The 16,350-nt window shown below is 40.1% G+C and overlaps 1 protein-coding gene across 6 annotated transcripts in view; it reads left to right on the top strand.

Annotated features, from left to right (window-relative positions):
- Positions 1–16,350, top strand: part of DCAF6 (DDB1 and CUL4 associated factor 6) — a 166,767-nt gene that overhangs the window by 62,311 nt on the left and 88,106 nt on the right. For all 6 annotated transcript variants that reach the window (XM_034791508.1, XM_034791490.1, XM_034791480.1 and 3 more), the window contains exons 5-7: positions 4,788–4,901; positions 5,951–6,086; positions 9,795–10,009. In XM_034791508.1, coding sequence (XP_034647399.1) covers positions 4,788–4,901; positions 5,951–6,086; positions 9,795–10,009 — 465 coding nt within the window. The remainder of the gene's footprint in view (positions 1–4,787; positions 4,902–5,950; positions 6,087–9,794; positions 10,010–16,350) is intronic.

Genomic DNA, 16,350 nt, shown 5'->3' with positions numbered 1-16,350 from the left:
AATACATTACAATCATAATTAATCCTCAACACCCCATGTTAGTATTATTTTACATTATTTTACAGATGGGCAAAGCAACACAAAGTGTGTTTAAGTGACTTAGCAAAGCTGTAGTAAAAATCAGGAGTTCCTGACTCCAGTTTCATGCTAAATTCATTAGACAATTTTGCCTCTTGTTTGCCCTAGCGACTTACCCATACTAAATTTTACAAAAGACAAAGAGGTGTTATTGATAAACTGTCACCACTTTCTTGGGGTTGTCAACATTCCATCTTAGTTTTCCCGTATTTTTCAAATGCTACTTTCATAATTATCTAGCTCAGACCTTCCAGCATTAGTTCTTGATCGGTCCTTTGGTTTTTATACAGAGTGGACAAAAGATATTAGAAGAATCAAATGTACTAGTATCAAACAAAGCAAAGGAATGGCGATTCATGTCAAAAAGGAACATGTCTAAAGAGCTGTCGTGATTAATTTCTCGTAATGTGGTAGAAGTGTCTTTAACAGTATATGTCTGTGTTCAGTTAAAGGACTTGTCAGAAACGTTTGCTAACTGCAGAATGTTGTCTTCTCAGGAGATGTGCAGAGCAACCCCATGGAGCTCATTTTGTATTTGTAGAAATCCTTTGTGTCTGGATGTAGCTTGAGTTCAATAGTCTTAGGGCAGGTCTACACTTAAAACACTGCAGCGGCACAGCTGTGCTGCTGTAGCCCTTCAGTGAAGATGCTACTATGCCAATGGGAGGGTTTCTCCTGTCGGCATAGTTAATCCATCTCTGTGAGTGGTAGTAGCTAAGTTGATGGCCGAAGCCCTCCTGTCAACATAGTGCTGTCTACGCCGGGGCAGATTTTTCACACCCATGAATGATGTAGTTATACCGATGTAAGTTTTAATACTGAGTAAAGTTCTACAATATAGCTTGTCACTTTTGCCAAAGATCACCTTAGGTTCCTCCCTCACACCAGTTATTTCTTTTTTGATACATTTAATTGGTGTGTTCTCATTTATTTTGATCAGGAAGCTATTGCTTCCCTAGTGACATTCTCCCTTTCATCATGGGAGCTAACATCACTTCATATTTTTAAACTGCTTCATATCTTAACATGGTTCGCTATATGATGTTGCACTTATTTATCCAGCCCTTAACTAGACGGTATGAGTTGATCTTACCCTCATTGCATCCCAAAAATATGCAAGAGGATGATGTAGCCTGTCACTCCACCCATGTTTTCAGAAGTCTCTCTGAGGGTTGAGATATGAGTTACTAAGGGCCAAGCCTATTCAACATGATCTAGATTTTAGTACCAACTGTTAGTGTTCTCATGGTCAAGAGGTAAGAGTTCAGTCAGTGGTGACAGTGGTATTTACCTATAGTGTTAACTACCAAGCCTTGCTGGATAAATATGAATTTGATATATTGAACAAGTTAAGTTCTTTTCCTTTTATAAAAGAGAACAAAGTAGTTGAAGATTATTCCAGAAGAAAGTGAACAGCCAAGCATTAGGCTGGGAAAACTGGAGCAGCAGAATCTTGAATATAGACTAAAACATGCATATTTGTAGTGCAAATTCAGTTTCCAGCACCCAGTTCAGCCAAAGATCAGAGTAACTGTGTGATACAGGGGGGTGCCAGAAGAAAACAGTGAAGGATAAGTTAATGAATGTGGGGAGGAATAGAACCCCATTTTTGCATCTGCTGGGAACTTGTTTTAGCCTAATATGTCATCTTGTGTCAACTAGCATAATACCTATAGTCAACTTCAATAAATAGCTTTCTCAATAGAGCTTAAAACTTCATGTCTCATGTTCCGATCTTCCATTCTTCGTTTTTAATCTTAAATTTCTTGAACCTGTGACTAGACTTTATCAGTCTGTTGTCCAGTCATAGATATTTCTTTAGATAGTAGATTCATTATGTTCCTTTTTCAGTTTTATTGAGCATGATGCTCACAGCATTTTGGTTAAAGTATACATCCTTTACAAAACTTCTGTTTTGTAAATTCCACCATGACTCATTAGTTGTGCATCTGTACCAGGCAGAGTTATTCGCCACACACTGGATGATGCAACCTTGAACTCTGACCGTGTACGGTTGTTAGAAATGGGTATCTGGTAAATGTTTGGAATATTGAAGTGATGGCATTGAAGTAGATGGTTAGGGGCATGGCTGTGTTTGACTTGTGTTAGATGAATGCTAATGGAGGGAAATCTTTTTGTTTTTTAAATAGAAATAGCTTGTAGCATTTATCATTTTGGGAAGTTACTGATATGTAATGTTTTTAATTAAAGTTATTGGAAGATGTTTCTAAAATCGCCTACAGTTTGTTGAAAATCTCAACCACAGTGTATTTTCAGTAGTTGATTTTGTTCAGAGTTAAGTTAACCTATTTTTTGTAGAAATGTAGGAGATTGCAGCTTGTGTGTTGTCCTTGTGGATATAGATGAGGTAACAGAGAAGGTGAAGGTGAAATCATAGTTATTGGTTTTCAGGATTTAATGAGTGATTCTCTGACTCTTCTGTGATTCTGCCGGTGGTATATGCACTTCAGCAGCTTTTACTATTTTCAAAACAGTTCTTTGATAGAATATTTGTAAAATATTTTGGGAATAGAAAGGTACTTTATAAATGTATAATTTATTTAAATATTATTACTCTACTTAACACCTGTCTTGTTGTACTTGAATAATGAAGCAGATGCAAAGTTTTATAGCACAACTGGTATCTTAGATCCCTGAAACTTCAAAGCTCAGCAGAGCAAGTAAGAGTAGTGCTGGGGAGAAAAGAATTGACTTGCAGATACAACTTGGAATTAATGTATGTCAGTTTGTAGATGCTTCATCTCATTTAAAAATATTTTTTCACCGTGGGGAAAAATGTGTTTAAGCTGCCTGAGTTTATTTTTCAACTGTATTTAATTGCCTCATTATATTAAAAATAGAACTTTGTCTCAGATTCTCTAAATAACAAAAGCTAATATTATCTGCCTTCAGGTACTAATTCTGAATTAAACAGTGGGATAGATTTTAGACTGGCTTCATAACTTGGAACTTGTGGCAATTTCAGACCATGACTGACACACCTCACAATAAGGAAGCTTGTGGAAATTCATGAGCACTGTGCCATTGTTTTATGAAAGACAAGTTGTGAGTGAAGAGGAATGGAGTATATTTTTGAGAGCGAGACAGACACATACACAAAAAGGGCCTCTGGAGACTGGAGTATTTGCAGTTTACACCTGGAAGTTCAAAAACTATGAATAGTCACTACCAAATACCAGACATTGCTGCTATTCACTTTAATTCTATTTCAGAAAGAGAGTATACTTCTAAAGATAATTCCTACCTTCGTATTTTTTTGTCCAGCTACATTTTTTAGATTGATAATTTAATGATAGCTAGTTATATACAATGTGGTGTTATGGGTTAATATTTATGAAGTCAGCCCGGGTTACAGCTACTGATATGTATTTCATTTTTTTAATAAAAAGAAAAGAAGCCCCTTGCTCCTTACAAATTACAGCATATTTAATAGTGAATTATAAAATATTGTACTGTTACCAATATAATCAAAACTAAACTACAGCATTTGAAATAAATGAATGTGCTTCATTTGTGCTTCATTATTACTTTTGCCTGGTGTTTGTTCATCTACGGCCTGAAGTCAATGGAAGAACTCCCATTGACTTTAATGAAAGTTAGATTCAGCCTGTTACAATAAATTACTGAATTAGTAAGTGTCTGCTCTTGTCAGTAGTGTGAAAGAGTGAGGTGCTTCTGCACTTAACTTGTGATGGTATGGTGGCTGTTTTTCAGACATTGAACCCCTAAAGGGAAGGATACTGTTGAACAACAAAACATGTTGACTGGAATAGTAATTCTGTGATTTCTAAACTTTAAACAATTCGATTACTTCATTCTGTGTAATTAGTGGCTCGAGATACACATATTCAAATGAAAGATATTTACATTTTCCATAAGATATTTTTAAAATTTTCTTTTGTATATAAAGAAATAAAGGGTGTGGTCATATCACAGTTCACATGCCTTCACCCACCAGAGGTGTTCTGCTCTGTAATATTTGGCACTTCTTGTTCTATATATTTTATGGAATGATTTGTTAAATGAATCTGGACCAGTGATTAGTTTTCTGGGAACACCCTTATTTGGAATATCACTACATCTTTGTAGGAATTTATATCTTTCCTGAGATCAGGAATATGGTGTAATAAAACAATTCAGTGAAAGTGAAGAAGATATTGATTAATGCATTGAAGGATAGGGAACAATAATAGTCTTCAGTTAATTACTGTATCTTGCATGGAAGAAGCAACTTGATTGGAGGAACAATGCTGTTAAGTATTTTCCTGTGGTTTGTATGGGGTTGGATTTTAAGACTACTCTGGGGTTAGAGTGTTAAAATGTTTTTTTGTTGCATAATAGGGAACAAAATGAAACTGTCTTGTATTCTCACTTTAGATGCTAATTATTTATCTAATAACTGAAAATACCAAGTTTGCGCCTCATTTATGCAATAGACAGTGTAAGTGTTTGTGGGATTTAATTGCTTGTTTCACCTGCTGGAGGACTATCTGTAAGGTTGTTTTAATGACTGTAATATAAACTATTTTAAATTTTCAACTATCTTTCACTTTTGATTATTTTCATAGAAATCTTGAGTGCAATTAAAAACCACCTTCTGATTATTGCTCACTAATATTAAAGGCTTTATTCCCAAAATTATATTATTTCTTGAAGTATTAATGGTACTGATTTTTTTTTCATTGCAGATTATGACAGTACCAAATGATCCCTATACTTTCCTCTCTTGCGGTGAGGACGGAACTGTAAGGTGGTTTGATACTCGCATCAAAACAAGTTGCACAAAAGAAGATTGTAAAGATGTAAGAACCAAATGTTCCAATAAGATGATGATCGAAATATAGGGCTATAATATTAATATTAGAATCTGAACCCTACTAAGGCTTCTGAGGGCCCCGATGAGCTGACTGAGTCATGTGGTAGGGATTACCATGGAGCCAGAAAAGAGTGCTGTTTGGACTCTGTACATCTGTGGTACATTTATGAACCTCTGGTTTGGTTTACTTCAAACTTGGTAGAAAAATTCCCATGGAACCAGAAAAATTTTACTTTGGCCTCAGACCTAACCTTCCAATCTTGAGGCTGTGATGGCTTTTTTTGTGCATTTTTGAGGTGGTGGTATCAATTGAACTTATAATGGAAGCTCAGCTACAACTTTAAACTGCCGAGCAGCCTCCGTAAAATAGAGTGGGGTAATGAACATATTAGACCAGATTAATCACTGGTGTATCTCCCTGGATGGTATTAATTTCATCCATAGTGTTTGGATTCCAGAAAACGTTTGGTACTGATCTGGATAAAAACTGACCCCCAAAATATGTGTTATACTTACTGTCCCCTTGGTACCCATCTCTTCTGTTCTGTTTTCTGCATTGTGTTCCATTTTAGGCTTTGGTTATTTTTGGTCCCCAATCTTGTTACATTACTCTTACTACATGACATTCCTCTATCCAATTATCTGCCCATAAACAAAATCTATTCTAATCCTTTTGAATTAGCTTAGACACTTCCTGCCTATTTGCAATTCTTTCGATTCACATCCTGGTTTCTTTATATTTAAGAAAATCCAAGGATTTGTTAGCCCTCTCTACCCTTAACTGTTAGCTTTTTTTTAGCTTGATATAAGGCTTGTTTTTCATTCTCTGATCATTTTTGTCCATTGCAGTAACTCTTCCCTGTAATACATTTACCACCTATCTGTATAGGGCCAGATTTGGTTCTCTCTTACAAACATGATTGCAGAACCTCGACCAGTGGGGCTGCATCTTTTTTTTTTTTTTTCTCCCAGTAGTATTTTACTTCAGATGCTTAGGAGCTATTTTGTAAGTGCAGTATCTTTGTTTTATTCCAGGATATTTTAATAAACTGCCGACGGGCTGCCACCTCTGTAGCTATCTGTCCTCCAATACCATATTATCTTGCTGTGGGCTGTTCTGATAGCTCAGTAAGAATATATGACCGGCGAATGCTTGGCACAAGAGCAACAGGTGGGAAATAAACATTAAGTAAACTTTTCTAACAGCAGACAGTTCTAGTTTGTCTGGTTTATGACTTAAGCTTAGTTTTATGTAAGATCTAGGGTTTTTAAAAAGATTGTATATTGGATATTACTAAAAAGTACAGTAAAGCCTGCAGGGAAATATTTTGAAAGATTATTCGATTATTTGCAAAGAAACAGTGAATGTTATTATTAAGGTGGCCAAAGAACTTCCTGCAGGTCAAATGCAGCACATGGAATTCTATAACGTTTCCTAAGGCTTTCTTGGAACATCCAGCACACACAGACTGGTTCCAGTATGCAATGCTCTGTCTTTATTCAAGTAATTGTTTACAAAAATAAACCACACTGGAGCATTGTATGATTGCACCTCTAGGTTGTGCATGCCACATTTCTCTAGTAAAAATGAGAGCAGGAACCATCTCAGTGACATGCAGATTAAATGCATCCATGTCAGCCCTATGTTTGTGTGCTTTTGCTTCATTAGAAGATACTATTTCTTGCAGAAAGGGATCTCGTGAATTTTACAGACTCTTATAGCAAATATTTAACTTCTCAGTAGTTGTCACTGTACCTGACATACTAGTTGCCCTAAATATTTGCCTAAAGTTATTACCAAGTTTCTAAATTTAGATCATGTGTGGTGAGATCATTCACTCTGAACAGTGGGGGTTGTTGTCTGGCTAGTTGGAAAAGGTATGTGCCCCCTTTATAGGGCTGGAAAGCCAGGGAGTAACTTTCTGCTGTAGCTGCAGAGGAGGTCAGAGTGGTAATGCTGACTCTTCCCCCCAGGTGATTGAAAAGAGGGAGGACTATATTGATCCATGCTGTTGCAGAAAAAAACCTTTTTTATCTGGACCAGGTGGAGCAGCACCCTCTCTCTCACCCCTGGAAGTGGTGAAACACTGGGGTTTGTCAAGTGTGGGCATTGCGCTAGTCGCTCGTTTCTTAAGGGGTTGGGAAGGAAATTTTCCCTCATCGCCAGATTGGCGAATGCGAGGTGGGTTTTTTTTGCCTTCTGCACAGCGGGTTTGAGGGGCTTAGTTGGGACAAATAGGAAACAGGAGTTATGCTGTGATGTCACAACTCATTATGTAAATGTGTGACAGATGTCAGCTACTCCATAGAAGAGGGATACAGTAATTGGATAAAATGGATCGATAAAGGATTTAGAGGTGGTATTCTTTAGAGTGGAAACAGGGTTTGGGGCTCCTATGACAGGTATGGTAGGGAGCCTGTTTCTCCCCCCCGCCCACCCAGTCACTCCTAGAGCCTCATTTGAGCATGGGGGGGATTGTGAGAACTCAGCAGTGCGTTGGTTGGCAGGTGACCAGGATCAATAAGGGGGAGGGCTGACAGAAGCCCCCTGGGTGTGTATTGAAATGATCATGGAATTACCTGAACTGTACACTTCTATCTGCCGGGTACTCCCAGACATTTAAGCATAAAGTTGTGGCCTAATTAAACCACATCCAGTGTCTCCTATCCTTCCAGCACAGCCAGACAATGACTGGAGTATTTAATACACTGTTTAATTATAAAACTGTTTTACTTTAGGGATGTGTTCAACACTTGAAACAGAGATTTCTAATGTAACTATTATGGAAATTAAGCTGGCCTTTGGTTTGTGGAGCTCTATGAGAAGTAAGATGTGCAGGGTCTTACTTTGTCAATTTAGAAGGAACAAACTATCATCTTATTAATGGTACTGTGGCTGGTTGTTTGAGAGTTTGCTTGCAGGCCCAAAGGTATCAAATGCCTAAAACAACCAGCATGACAAGCCATTTTATGTTTGCACTGAAGTCTCTACCACTTCCTCTCCTCTCCTCCACAGATAGTCTACCTGGATATTTCTTTTGTTGTGAAAATTGAATGAGGATCATGTGTAGGGGTCTCGCCGTGAAAGCTTGAATCTAGTCCTTACCCAGATAAATCAAGTACTCTTTGCTTTCCTCTAACAGACAGTGAAGGGGGTGTATCTATGTACATGCACATATGTGTAATATAGCTTGATTGTGTAGCAATATCTATAGTCCAATCTGGCACAGTGTTTCCATTCTAAGACCCAATTTTCAGTTGCTCAGTACTTTCCGAAAGCTTGAGTTACTGGGATGAAACTTTCTAGACCTGGTTTTTGCCCAAAGTGATTTTTTATTTTTAACATTAGAATCATGAGGAAAATTTGTTCAGATGCTTTGGTAGAAGTAGGAAAAATACTTTTTTCTCACTGCAAACATAAAATAAAAATTATAACCTTTTCATGAATGGGTATATGATCAAAACAGTGGGAAGCAGAAAACTTAGAATTTGACAGGGAAATAGCCTTTAGGCAGGGCCGGCTCCAGGGTTTTGGCCGCCCTAAGCAGCCCCAAAAAAAAAAAAAAAAAAGCCACGATCGCGATCTGTGGTGGCAATTCGGCGGGAAGTCCTTTGCTCCCAGCAGGAGTGAGGGACCGTCCGCCGAATTGCCGCCAAATACCTGGACATGCCGCCCCTCTCCGGAGCGGCCACCCCAAGCACCTGCTTGCCAGGCTGGTGCCTGGAGCCAGCCCTGCCTTTAGGGCAGGGACTGTCTTTTAATCTATCAAACACCATGCAAAGTAACAGTAATATATGCATATTTAATCATTTCTTTCTTTCTAGTACTTATGGGTGGCAGTTCAGTCATCCCAAATGCATGTCAATAAAAATTTTATACAACACAATATCATCATACTGTTAAATACCACATTTAATAGAAGCTTATTTTAAAAATATTGTAATTTAATTTTTTATTGCTACTGTTCTTCATATTTCTCTGTCTTCAAAGCACTGTTGCCTTTGTTTCGAATTCAGCTGTATGGACCTGTAAGGGAGAGAGGGGAAAATGACAAACATTAGACCCTTGTATAATTTTTCTGTGCAGAATATAGTGATTTTAAGGGCTGGCACACTAGGACTGGAAGCAAATGCTATGTCTCATTTAAAAGCAGACTTCTAGCTCATATGTTATGGTATAAAGAATCCATTATTATCGCTGATGCATTGAGATAGTACACACTGAACTTGTCATTATTCTAGCACCAAATATTGTCAATTGCAGGCCATTTTAGTTTTGGAGAGAAATCCATACATGGCAGAAAAAAGAAAGGTCTGGGACTGATTTGTAAAAGAGATTATTTTGAATCCATTCAGAAGTTTGGAAGGTTATAAATAGTTCTAGTGGAGATTGATTAGTGAGTAAAGCATAGGTGAGTTGGTCAAAGGAGAAATGCAATTTATGTTCTGAAATTTCAAAGGAATATCATCACCACATATGCCACGTGTCTTTAGATAAGTATGTGTACATAGCGATATGAGCTTAAACATTGAAGGGAATATTTTCTAGATCTCTTCTCTAATTGGACATGGTAATTTTAATTATTGTGTTTTGCATTGTAAATATTTTTAGTATTGATAACATTCTGTTCCAAATAAGTGTTACAGATACACAATGGCACGTGATATGTTATATAACACATTCATCTTGCATGTACATTAATAGAAAAAGGTTAAAGTACCAAAATAAAGTATTTACTAGATCTGACTTGTTGCTCATTTGTGCCATATTTAGTATTTCTCTAGCTATAATTCATACTATTTTGGCTGTTTTGTTAACAATATATTTGCTAACTGAAAATGTGTTATAGTTTGCACATTTTTTTTTTTATTGTTTTAGGTAATTATGCTGGTCGGGGCACTACAGGAATGGTTGCACGTTTTGTTCCTTCCCACCTCAATAACAAATCCTGCCGGGTAACATCTCTGTGCTACAGTGAAGATGGGCAGGAGATCCTTGTTAGCTATTCTTCAGATTACATATACTTGTTTGACCCTAAGGATGACACAGCACGAGAACTTAAAGTTCCTTCTGCAGAAGAGAGAAGAGAAGAGGTGAGTGAGTGATTAATGTGATCTGTTTACACCTATTTGGACAATTTTTCCTTGGTGTAATTGACACCAATGGTATTGCCCTAAAGATGAATTTGACAATATTGCTGAAAAGATAGTTGTGTGATAAGACTCTGAATGTACAAGGCCCTGTGCTGTCACGCAGATTGTGCAGACACAAAACCATCACTGTCAGAGCTCTACCTGTAATACTTAACCTTTATAAACCAGAAGAATTTTACAAAACTTGAAGAAATTCCCTTTTGGGCATAAGAAAATTCTTCCCAAAGGTACTTTAAAAAAAAAAAAAATCAGAAGTCTACAAAAACAGGGGCTCTTAAAGAAAGTGTCTTAGTAGCCTTGTTTTTGCCACTCAGAAATGCTGTAATAGAAGAGAATGATTTTACAAAAACTGTAAAATACAGCAGAACTTGTTTTTATAGTGTCTAATCCTGTGAAATAGAGCAGAGCCTGAATTGAAAAGGTTTTGCTTGGCCACAGGTAAACTGAAGCTTGTGAGTTGGCTCATATCGGGGGGAAAAAGCAGTTTGCCTCTCCCCTTCAGCATTGAGCTTAGGTCACTGATATTTGCTGTGTGTAGGTCTACTAGTCACACCTCCATTTGTGTGACAGTACTAACATCTTCCGTCCGCAACTTGTTTCCCTGCAGTTGACGTTCTGTGGCTACTATCATGCTGATGGCAAATAGGGCGAAGTTATCCTAAATGGGTTCTTCACTGCCTGCCTACTAGCATATTGAAATTCCTATTTCCTGCTGGTTTTGAGCCTTATGTGAGCACACAGTGGTTTTCTAGTTTGGACTCATAGAGTGAATGCTATTTACCATAAAGTGGAATGAAAGTCTTAAATTATTTAAACGAATTATGAGCAAAATGCAGTTCTTGATACAGTGACCCTCTGCTTGGAATGAAGTTTGTTGCCATATGCTGGAATTTTGGATATTTTTACATTAAGACCAGTTGTCCACACAGACAGCACTGGCAAAGTCTACTCTGCTGGAGTTGCAGGATACGCTGGAACAGTTTACTTATATGAAATTCTATTCGAGATGTAGAAGCAGCCATGTGTGATAACAGAAGATTTCCCTGAAGACAGAATAGCAACAAGAAGGATCAACAGACATGGCAGGAACATATTGATACATCTCTTAAAATAGTATGTCTCAGTAACAAAAATTAGTTTGTTTAGTTTAACTGTGTGCCATACACATGAAACAGAAAAGAGAAAAAATAATTTTTTTTTCTAATTTATAATCTTTGAATAACCTTTTAATCTATAAGGATTTTTCAATATATAATTTTCATAAGTTAAACATCTTATGTTCTATAGGTTATGAAAACTTTCAACATTTTAATTCAACATGAATTTTTGTGTCTACAAAATTCCACTAAGACAGTATAATACTCATTTATGCAAGCTCCTTTATACTGCAGAGGTTTTTGTTTATTAATTACCAATGGCCTTTTTTTGTCCTGGTTTTTACAAAAGCTTATTAGTCAACATATTTTAAAGGTTACTAAAGGGTATACATACTACTTGCTCATAAGTGCTGTACTGTGCAAAAGCTTTTTCATAAATTGAACATAAATCTACATTAAGTACTTAGTGATATTTATGAAAAATATTTATGTTGTGAAATTTATTCAGGGCCTGTTAGTAAATTAGTGTATATTGATGAAGTTATTTAAGATTTTTTTTAAAGCCACTATTTAAGAGCTTGTCAGATGGTTATAACACTGAATTAGAACTATTCATCTAGTGATCCTTAAATTTTTGTGTAAACTTTTACCTAGTGGAAGATGCCAGATCATAAGCCCTGGAGATTGATGTTCTGAATTTATTCACAGCATAGTTTTGGCATATCCAAGTGTGAGTGTAAGATTCCCTATGCTGCCCTGCCAGTGTACCTTTACCTGAAAGGAACACCTCAAGGAGCGAAGAGGGGAGTTTACATTACATTTACATTTCCTTGCCCTTTTAATTCTTGGTGGCTTTGAGACTGCCAACTAGAGTGTCAGACAGTCCCAACCATAGTGGTGTCTTTTTTTTGATGTGGGACTAGACTGAGACCACCAACTCATTTCACTTAGACTGACAAATAGCAGTTATATGTCATTTTTCAGTCTTCTAACCTTAGCTGGATTTAAACATGTGTGGCTGAGATAGGTGAAAGTAGCAGCAGTTTATCTGAAGCTGTTGCTTTGCCTTCTGTGCAATTGAGCACTTGCCTTGGTGATGTAAATGAAAAAAGATTCATAGATTCTAGGACTGGAAGGGACCTCGAGAGGTCGAGTCCAGTCCCCTGCCCGCATGGCAGGACCAAATACTGTCTAGACCATCCCTGATAGACATTTATCTAATCTACTCTTAAATATCTCCAGAGATGGAGATTCCACCACCTCCCTAGGCAATTTATTCCAGTGTTTAACCACCCTGACAGGAACTTTTTCCTAATGTCCAACCTAGACCTCCCTTGCTGTAGTTTAAGCCAGGAGTGACTCCTTCTTGTTCTATCCTTAGAGGCTAAGGTGTACAAGTTTTCTCCCTCCTCCTTATGATAGAGTTCCCCTCCACCTCTAGCCTTTCCTGGTCATTAGATTGCCACTGATCAGAATGTTCCTTATCCTGCTTCTCCCTTTCATTACTACTTATGGATTCCATGGCAGCATTCTCATATGTTTCCACATGAATGCATCAGAAGAATCTTTCTGTTTGTCAGCAGCGGCACCATTTTCTCTGATCATATACACCTCAGGCATTTTTTCATTGTGTAAAACATGTGTATTAAGGGAGTATTACCTAACCAAGGGTGATTGAGAGGGAAGGGAGTTGCAGGACAGAGGAGAGCATAAACAAGGTTTGGGCAGGATTCTAGTTCCTCCCTTAACATCCCCGGTGGCTCCCCCATTCCCTATGCATGCTACAAAGTATATATCTTCACTGCAAAGTTACTTGAGTGATCAGGACCTGGGTTAGCCTAACGCAAGGTGAGCAGCCACACTATAAACCAAACTCGAGTTACAGTGTCCTCATTGGTACTGAATTCACCTATGTGAGGTGCTAGGCCTTCTTGGGGCTTATCCCATGATTCTTTGTGCTGCAGTAAACTGAGCCACTCTGTGGTTGTGGGAAAACTTCTGTCCTGGGCATAAGAGGAATTGTGGGAAGGTCCTTTGGAGGACTATCAGAACTCGAGTTGCTTAACCTGCATCCTCCTGGATAGTCAAGGGTTAGCTGCCCAAATGAAAGCCTCTCTTGGGTGTTAGTCTGTGTCTCAGAATGGACCAACCTAGGCCTGGTTGAGAGTACCACAGAACTTGGGTCAAACGTTTGTGTGTGTGGATGGAGAGCCAGGTTAATGGCAACACCTGAATAAGAGCCCAGATTAACTTTTTGGTGAAGTTATCCAAAGAGGCTGCTGAAGGTGACTCCTCAAAAACCCTCCCACCTTCCTGCCCTGCTCCCGCCGTGGCCCATGATGTATCTGAGTGCTGGAACAGATCACAGTTCAAGGCTACAGGCTCAGGCAGCAGCCATATCACCTCAAGTTTCTTCTCTTTGCTCTCATGGTACTTGCCTCAGCCTTGTATGGTCCTATACCTCCAGAAACATGTAGCCTGCTGGGGAATGGGGAAGGTGATTAGAGCTACCAAAGAGAATGGGGAATGAAGTGGATGAGGAGAAATCAGCAAAAACGTGTAAAAGAACAGAAAACAATAAGAAAGAAATAAAAGATGACAAGTAAAAAGAACAGAAAAGTTACATGACAGAAGAAAGGAAAGACTGCAGGGAGTGAAGGGATTCAGGTTAGTGGTGGGTGACCTCGCTGCCAAGCCACTGGGGAGCGGGAGGTTGCAACAAAGGTTCGGAACAACTGTACTGCTAAGAGGGACCTGTATATTAAGCAATTTCAAAGATGTGGCTCTGGCAGTCCCCTGTTACTGCAGAATTTTGCTCCAGAATCTAATTTTTCATTTAAAAAGAAATATGTTATGGTTGTGAGAATAGCCTTGAAAACATGAATGCAGTGCAGTGTTATCTTCTTGAGTCTGCAGACTGTCTGAAACAATAGCTTTGAGCTACGAATTCCCCCTTTACCTCAGTGGCTTCTTAATTCAAAACTAAAGACAACTTAAATGTCAGTATTATTTCACTGCTCATTGTCTAGGCAGAAACCTAGCTAATATGACAGGTTTCAGAGTAACAGCCATGTTAGTCTGTATCCGCAAAAAGAAGAACAGGAGTCCTTGTGGCACCTTAGGCCTTGTCTACACTACGAGAGTAGTTCGATTTTACTTAAATCGAATATTTGGAATCGATATTGCAAAGTCGAACGTGTGTGTCCACACTAAGGACAGTAATTCGACTTTGTGAGTCCACACTAACGGGGAAAGCGTCGACATTGGAAGCGGTGCACTGAGGGCAGCTATCCCACAGTTCCCGGAGTCCCCGCCGCCCATTGGAATTCTGGGTGGAGCCGCAAATGCCTTCTGGGTAAAAAAAAAAGGGGCCAGGGTGCTTTTGGGTAACTGTCGTCATCCGTCCATCACTCCCGCCCTCCCTCCCTCCCTGAAAGCGCCGGCGGGAAATCATTTCGCGCACTTTTCAAGTCATTGACAGCGCGGACGCCACAGCACTGTGAGCATGGAGCCCACTGCAACCATCGCTGCAGTTGTGGCCGCTCTCAACGCCTCGCAGCTTATCATACAGGTTGCCCTGAGGCAGATGCAGAAAAGTCAGGCGAGGAGGCTACGTCAACGCGGTGATGACCTGAAGTCTGAGAGTAGCACAGACCTCTCAGAAAGCAGGGGACCCAGCGCCGAGGACATCACGGTGGCAATGGGTCATGTTGATGCTGTGAAACGGCGATTCTGGGCACGGGAAACAAGCACTGAGTGGTGGGACCGCATAGTGCTGCAGGTCTGGGATGAATCACAGTGGCTGCGAAACTTCCGCATGCGGAAGGGAACTTTCCTTGAACTTTGTGAGTTGCTGTCCCCTGCCCTGAAGCGCAATGACACCCGGATGCGACCAGCCCTGACTGTCCAGAAGCGAGTGGCCATAGCCCTCTGGAAGCTTGCAACGCCTGACAGCTACCGGTCAGTCGCGAGCCAGTTTGGGGTGGGCAAATCTACCGTGGGGGTTGTTGTGATGCAAGTAGCCAAGGCAATCGTTGATGTACTGCTGCCAAAGGTAGTGACCCTGGGAAACTTGGAGGCGATCATAGATGGCTTCGCAGCGATGGGATTCCCAAACTGCGGTGGGGCCATAGATGGAACTCACATCCCTATCCTGGCACCGGACCACCAGGCCAGCCAGTACATTAACAGAAAGGGCTACTTTTCCATGGTGCTGCAAGCACTGGTGGACCACAGGGGACGTTTTACCAACATCTACGTGGGATGGCCGGGCAAGGTTCATGACGCTCGTGTTTTCAGGAACTCTGGTCTGTTTAGACGGCTGCAACAAGGTATTTACTTCCCGGACCACAAAATAACTGTTGGGGATGTGGAGATGCCTATAGTCATCCTCGGGGACCCAGCCTACCCGCTAATGCCCTGGCTCATGAAGCCCTATACAGGTGCCCTGGACACTGAAAAAGAACTCTTCAACTACCGGCTGAGCAAGTGCAGAATGGTGGTGGAGTGTGCTTTTGGACGTCTCAAGGGGAGATGGAGAAGCTTGCTGACTCGCTGTGATCTCAGCGAAACCAATATCCCCATTGTTATAGCAGCTTGCTGTGTGCTCCACAATCTCTGTGAGAGCAAGGGGGAGACCTTTATGGCGGGGTGGGAGGTTGAGGAAATTAGCCTGGCTGCTGATTACTCACAGCCAGACAGCCGGGCGATTAGAAGAGACCAGCGGGAAGCGCTGTGCATCCGGGAGGCTTTGAAAGCAAAGTTCCTGAGTGAGCAGGGTAACCTGTGACTTTCTAATTTTGTGTACAGAGAAGCCTTCACCCCACTTCCAACACACGTTTCAAAATAAAAATAGTTCTACTTTGTTAAAGCACACCGTTTTCTTTAATACTGTTTTCGCGGGAATTTTTTAAAACTGGGACGCAGACTGTGGTGCGGAGCGGGTGTAGTGTAGTCGCGCGAATGCAGCTTCTAAACTCAAGGACTGACAGGCTCCGCTGCGGTGGGATGGTTCTTTCAACGGAGCCTGTCACCCCTCCTGATACGGACTGTGTGTATGGGGGGTCTATGTGAGTTTGTGGCAGGGGTGGGACGGTTACAGATCCCCTGCTGTGTGGCTCTGTGATCCTGCCTAAGGACCGCCGCTTAAGATCTCTAACTGCCCTCCCCTGACACAAAGTCACA

Source organism: Trachemys scripta, chromosome 1, assembly GCF_013100865.1.
Source record: "Trachemys scripta elegans isolate TJP31775 chromosome 1, CAS_Tse_1.0, whole genome shotgun sequence".
In the NCBI taxonomy this organism is placed as follows: domain Eukaryota; kingdom Metazoa; phylum Chordata; order Testudines; family Emydidae; genus Trachemys; species Trachemys scripta.
The sequence above is the reverse complement of the archived record's forward strand: the minus strand, read 5'-3'. Positions and strand labels throughout refer to the sequence as shown.